General features: G+C 46.8%; 1 protein-coding gene across 1 annotated transcript in view; it reads left to right on the plus strand.

The window, feature by feature from the left end:
• The window catches only part of LOC101572444 (translation initiation factor IF-2-like), a 59,137-nt gene extending 52,120 nt beyond the window's left edge, over window positions 1–7,017 (plus strand). The window contains exon 5 of the mRNA XM_023723557.1: window positions 6,193–7,017. Coding sequence (XP_023579325.1) covers window positions 6,193–6,319 — 127 coding nt within the window. The 3' untranslated portion in view covers window positions 6,320–7,017. The remainder of the gene's footprint in view (window positions 1–6,192) is intronic.
• The last annotated feature ends 12 nt before the right edge of the window (window positions 7,018–7,029 follow it).

Consider the following 7,029-nt stretch of genomic DNA (forward strand, 5'->3'; position numbering starts at 1 on the left):
TGTGTGTGTGGCCAGCTCAGCCCAGCAGGGGGCGGGGCTGGCTGGCATGCGGTGCTGGGGGATTGAACCATGGTCCCTGGGCTTTGCTAAGCTTGTTCTAAGTAGGTGCTTTAGACCACTGAGCCATCTCACCAGCCCCTCTATCTCAAATTTTAAAACAAATAAGTAAAAAGAGAAAGGGCAGAGGAAAGCCAATGCACATGCACCTTCAATCCCAACACTCTGGGAGACAGAGGCAAAGGGTTGCAAATTGGAGCCCTGTTTAGGCAAATATGCAATTTAGTGACACCCTGTCTCAAAACAATAATAATAAAAATAAAGGACTGAGGATGTAGCTCCATATGGAGCCCTGGGTTCAGTGCTGGATATTGCCACCAAACAAGCAACCAACCCTCTCAAAAAGCACTCAGAGATCAATTTGTAAATATCACATTAGGTTAAAACCTGCAGATTATATTGGTCACAGTAAAGATCAAATCATCATCTCTTTCTTAAAATGTATTTAATACAGAGTCTACAGAAACTCAAGTAGATAAAACTATAGTGATTTTCCTGTTTTCAGCCTCCCAGGTGCTGGGATTACAGGTGTGCACCACTATGCCCACAGTCTCAATCACCATCTCAGCCTGCCCCCCAGCTCCTGCATCTGCCTAAGCAGGTGCTTTAATCTGCTGAACTAGCTGGCCTGCCCTAATCATCTCTTAATTTTTTTTTTTTTTTTTTTTTTCAGAACCGGGGATTGAACTCAGGTCCTTGCGCTTGCCAGGAAAGCGCTTATTCTACTGAGCCATCTCCCTGGCCCCCCCTTAAATTTCTTTTTTGAGGCAGCATCTTGCTGTGTAGTTCAGGCTGGCTTTGAACTTATAGTGATCCTCTTGCCTCAGCCTCCCAATTGCTGGGATTATAGGCATGTATTACCATGCCCAGCATGATTTCACTTTAGGGGCTGGGGATATAGCTCAGAGGCACAGTGCCTGCCTGGTAAATCCAAGGTCCGGACTTCAGTTTCCAGCACACACACACACAAAAGGCATGATTTCTCTTTCTGGCAATCAGTCATTAGATAACTTAGGATAAATTAATTCCCTAAAAGCTGAACTGAGGTATATGGATGCTATTTTATTTTTACTACTTACATTTTGTGGTGCTTGAGATCAAATCCAGGATCTTCAACATGCTAGCCAAACATTTCCAATGAGCTACACACCCAGACCCTCCTTTGATGTTAAAGTGATTTTAATTTGCTTTTAAAATCTGTAATAGACACTCTAATAACTTCAGAAACTTGTTTATTTTGTGTTTTCTTCAGAGTAGATCACAAATCTGTTGCAGGGACCAGGGATCTGGCTCAGTAGAATAAGTGCTTCCCTGGCAAGTGCAAGGGCCTGGGTTCAATCCCCGGTTCGGGGGGGGGGGGGGAGAAATATATATGTATCTATATGTTGCATATATATGTATCTATATGTTGCGCTCAATTCATTTTATGATGAAGTAAAATATACTAGTACAATAGAAAATGTACATGTAATATAAAGAAAAATGGCAAGCTGGGTATAAGAGCACAGGCCTATGATCCTAATATTCTTTGAGACTGGGGATTATGAGTTCCAGCCCAGCTGAGTGATGTAGCAAGACACTTTCTCAAAACAAAAAATTAAAGAAGGGGTGGGGATGTAGCTCAAAGGCCTGGAATTCAACCCCCAGTATCACTCTTAAGAAAACCAGTGACATCATCTTCTTGTTGCAGATGCTTGGTTACTGCAGTTGACAATGCAGTTATGGCCAAGTCCAAGAACCACACCACGCAAAATGGCAGTCCCAAAAATGGCATCAAGAAACCTTGGTCACAAAGATATGAATCTCTGAAGGGGTAGATCCCAAATTCCTTAGAAACATGTGTTTTACCAAGAAGCACAACAAAAAGGGCTTCAAGAAGATGCAGGCAAACAATGCCAAGGCCATGAGTGCATGCACCGAGGCTATCAATGCCCTTGTCAAGCCCAAGTTCATTCCAAAAGGAGTAAACTGCAGACTCGCTGGACTTGCCTATATTGCCACCCCAAGCTTGGGCAGCTTATCTGTGCCTGCATTGCCAAGGGTCACAGGCCTTGCTGGCCAAAGGCCCAGGTTCCAGCCAAGGCCCAGCCTCCAGCCAAGGCCCAGCCTCCAGCTTCTGCTCCAGCCAAGGCCCCCAAAGGTGCCCACGCCCCTGTAAAGGCTCCGAAATAAAAGCCTCTTATCTGCTGATGTTAAAATCATAAGGACTGGTGTGACCTCTGGGGTGCTATCTGTGTGGGGCGGGTGTCCTCCTGTGCTCTTTGTATAAATAAACCTGAGGCAGGAAAAAAAAAAGAAAAAAAATGAGTGACAAAGGAAGTCTCCCTCCCACCCCGTTTTTTAAAAACGAGATAGTCTCACTATGCAGTTCAGGCTGGATTCAAATTTGTGGCAATCCTGCCTCAGTCTCTGGAGTGCTGGGATTACAGGTGTGTGCTACCAGACCCAGGGGAAAAATTATATATATATATATATATATATCCATCCTTTTGAGACAAAGTCTTGATATACAATTCAGGTTGGCCTTAAACTCACTTTGTAGCTCAGGCTGGTCTTGAACTTAGAACTGTCCTCCTGCCTCAGCAGCCTCTTGAGTGCTGGTATTATAAGTGAGTGCCATCATGCCCAGCCCCAAAAAAGGTTTTTTTTTTTTTTTTTCAGAACTGGGGCTTGAACTCAGACCCTTGTGCTTGCCAGGGAAGCACTTATTCCACTGAGCCATCTCCCCAGCCCCTCCAAAAAAGTATTTTTGAAACAGTTGTCTAATTTTTTTTTTTTTTAGAAAGATTGAATGCTACATGGAAAAAGAGTGAAAATGGGCCATGAATTACAGTTCCCCTCTTGCTAACTCTGTTCAGCAAGACATCTATGGGATCTTTTCCTTTTTAGAGAGCAGATGTCTTTTGAGGCTCCACTATTGCTACTTCAAGGCAGGGATTTAGCAAAATGTTTCTCCAACTACATTCAGATTTTCTTTTGGAGGAAATCCACCAAATACAATTTTCTCCATCTCATTAGATTTCCAGTGATTTGTTCATACTGTGGTAGTGAGGATCAAACCCATGGTGTCCTATATGCTAAATAAAGGCTCTACTACTGAGCCACATCTCCAGCCCTCCATTGTGTGTGAAACGCCTTTATTTGCTTTAAAATACAATGATAAAGCACATATTCATCTTAAATAATATAATATTTTGGATATTCTGCCACCCAGTGATATTTCACTAGGCTTTATAGATTGGGCCAAATGTTCCTCATAATTGATTTTTTTTTTTTTTTTGCTGAATCAGGGATTGAACTCAGGCCCTTGCACTTGCTAGGGAAGCGCTTATTCCACTGAGCCATCTCCCCGGCCCCACCATCTCCCTGACCCCCTTTTTTACTTCTTTTTGAGGCAGGGTCTTGCTATATAGTTCAGGCTGGCCTTGAACTATGGACCCTCCACTTCTGTCTCCTGAGAGCTGAAATTATAGGCTTGCATCACTAAGCACAGCTTTTCTTTTATTTCATTTCTCTTTGAATGGGCTATCTACATATATTTTGCCTGTTAGACCAAGATCACTTAGGAGAGGCATCATGACTGTCCCGACACACTGGCATTTTCAAGAATTGGGACTTTATTTGGCATCCAAAGAACCTACATTGGCTTTGCATGAGGTTCCATAATGAAGGCATTTCCTGAGTGACTTCAGGTGTGTAAAACTATTATGAAAGAGGATCTTAAAAACAAAAACAAATGTTTTAGGGGCCAGGGAGATGGCTTAGTGGAATAAGCACTTCCCTGGCAAGTGCAAGGGTCTGAGTTCAATCCCTGGTTCGCCCCCCCCAAAACAAAAACAAATGAAAGAGGATCTTTGTTTACAAGGGTCATTCTACTCATATTTTGCACCATCAGATAAGGGGACTGGAAAAACTAATCATTCATTCCTTTGTTCCTCTATCACTTTGTACTTTTTTTTTTCTTTTTGAGACAGGGTCTTGTTCTGCAGTTCAGGCTTACCTTGAACTCACTTTGTAGCTCAGGCTAGTCTATTTATTTATTTATTCATTCATTTTTTGAATGTATTTAGTACAGGGTCTATAGGGTCTCACTACACAGATTGGACTTCTAGTGATCCTCTTGTTTTCAGCCTCCCAAGCACTGGGATTACAGGCCTATACCACCATGCCCAGTCTCAATCTCTGTCTCATCAAGCCCCAGGGGTGGGGTCAGCACAGCAAGCCCAGGATTGAACCCTGGTCCCTGTGTCTATGTAAGCAGGTGCTGTAATCTGCTGAGCTATCTGGCCGGCTCATATTTTGTTATTTATTTATTTCAAGCTAGTCTTGAACACACAATGATCTTCCTGCCTCAGACTCCCGAGTGCTGGGATTACAGGCACATGCCAATGATAGGTGAATAAAATTCACAGTCTGAAAGGTACCTGCGATGTTTGTATTCTCTAAAATTGAAGAATGAATTTTAGGAACAGAGGTTAACAACATAATATTTATTGGGGGAAAAAAGTTTCCGAGAGAGGGACAGAAGGTGGACCTAGGTGGTTGTCCAGGAAGCTGTCTCTTCCAGGGATTTTTGTAGAGTAAAACCATGTGATGAGGCAGGTCTAAGGTATAAAATCGTGGGAACTCACTTAGGAGGGACAAAACTATGGTCGCAGGTACCATTGCTCAGGTGAAATTGATTAAATCCAGGACCAAATGAGGAGGTGAGTCAAGTAGCAAGGGGGCTTGAACACATAACAGAGTCTCTGCCTGTTGGGGTTTGGGTTAGTGACTCTTTCTGGCTCTTTCAAGGTGATTAATACCTATTTAGAATATCACTCCCTGATGCCATCCCTAGGGAAATGTTAGGTTTTTTGCAGCACAGCAGAGAAGCAGAAATAAAAAGTGGGGACAGGGGCGGGGTGAGCTTTATTGTTAACTCTGAAGACTTGGAGAGCATAATGGGCAGGGAGATGGGAGATCCTCTGACCTGAGACAAGAAGGGTTAGACTTTATGGGATTTTGATGGGGGGGGGGGGAGTTAGAGGGGCAGGTTCAGTGACACACAAAATGCGGATTGGGGGCTCCCTTGTGTGCCCAGGAAAGGTACCCAGGACTGGAGTGGGGAAGGAGGAGAAAGATAAACTGTTATTTTTGGGATTCAGCCAGGTTGAATCCAGGCCGTAATTTAGCAGCTTTGTAACTTGTTTCTCAAGACCTTTTTGAGACTAGATGTCCCCACATCCAGGCTAGTCTTGAATTTATGATCCTTCTGCCTTAGCCACCTAAGTACTGAGACTACAGGTATGAACTATGTGCTGCCTTTATTTCTTAAGATCTCTTAAATTACATCATTGGAGTCAGGTGTGTGGACACATGCCTGTAGTCGCAGTACACGGGGATGCCGAGGTATGTGACTCCATGTGAGTTCAAAGCCAGTGTGAACTAGATGAGGCTTTGACTTAAATTTGTGTAGGGCCGGGGTCAGTGGGCTACAAAGTTTTGATCCCCCTTGATATGGTTTGTGTTTGTCCTCCCAAAGCCTCGAGCACTCAGTGAGGCACAGTTCCAGTTTGTGATTAATTCACATCCAAGGCTGGGATTATGGGTGTGAGTGCTGCACCCAGCCCGGGGTGGATAGCCTGAAGGTACCATAAGAGACAAGAGAGACAGACTTGCTCTCTGTAGCCATTGTTGCTGTTACTCCTCTTTTGCTCTGTTTTGCTGCCTTCTGAAGTGCTGCCCTCTGCTGTGTGCCCGTGTGCCAGTGTGCCTTGGGGCTAGTTGAGTATGGAATGAAACCTCCAGTAACTGTGAACTAAATAAAACTTTACTTCCTTAATTTTGAGTGTCGGGTATTTCCTCCAGCAAGAAGAGAAAAGTAACTGAGACATCTTCCTTTTCCAAGTAGGTAGGAACCACAAGGAACCACAAAGTTTAGACGGGTTGGTAGGTATTTACTGTAATACACTATTACACACAGTGACTGAAATAAAGCGTGAGAAAACAAACTACACAGTGTCTTAGGTGTCTACCCACTTACACACTCATGGGTTTCTTGTGGGGCCTGTTCAGAGACCTATGGCTTGGCCTCAAAAGGTCAGACGGGGACAGATTCTACCGAATCTTTTCAATGCAGACTGTCTATTCCAGGCATCAGCGCCTCCGCAAGGGACCCCGATCAGCCAGCCGCCTGTCAGGCAAGTGCCTCCCACACGCAGGACTGCAGACGTGTGCCGGTTCTGGGCGGGTGCTGGAGCACGGGAATCTATGGAGATAAGGGATCAGCAGCCCTGGGAGCCGACAGCTGGGGCTCGGAAGTCCTGCACCGAGTCGAAGGGTCCGAGCAGTGCGTCTGGCGAACCCGGACCTGGGCAGAGAACCCTCAGCTCGCGGCCTCCCGGCATCCCCCCAAAGTTTATTCCGGGTCTGGCCGGCGCATCCTCGCCATCGGCCTGCCGCGGCGTGCACTCCCTGGAAGTTCTGCGTTTCCCGCAGTCAGTGGCTTTGAAAAGAGGCTTCTAGAGCAAAGCGTGGATCTGAAGGTGGCGAAAGAGAAAGGGGCATGGGGTCTTCAGGGCGGCGTTGCGAACAGCTCAACAGAAGGTGACCCAAGAAAGCCCCGAACCGGGACGTGGCGCAAGAGCTACCACGGGTCGCCGCCCCGGCGCTCACCTTCGGCCGCCTCCGGGCGAGTTTCGTCTCTTTCCGTCAGTTGCAGCGCGGCCCTCCGCGCCGCGCCCCGAGCCCGCCCCGCGCAGCCCCACTTGGGGCCTCCGGCCTTCCAGGACCCGCCTTCCTTCTTCCAGACCCAAGTAATTCCGCACTCTGGCCGACGCCCGGGCTCCCGCGACAGCGCAGGGGCTCCCACGGTGTAGGCGCGCGGGAGCCTGAGAGGGGCCCGAACGCCCCGCGGCAGCCCGCCTCCCGGCCGCGCAGCGCCTCCCCTCCGCGCGGAGGTGTCCGGGGCGCGGGCAGCCTCCGCGCTGG

Source organism: Octodon degus, unplaced genomic scaffold, assembly GCF_000260255.1.
Source record: "Octodon degus isolate 3935 unplaced genomic scaffold, OctDeg1.0 scaffold00100, whole genome shotgun sequence".
Lineage (NCBI taxonomy): Eukaryota > Metazoa > Chordata > Mammalia > Rodentia > Octodontidae > Octodon > Octodon degus.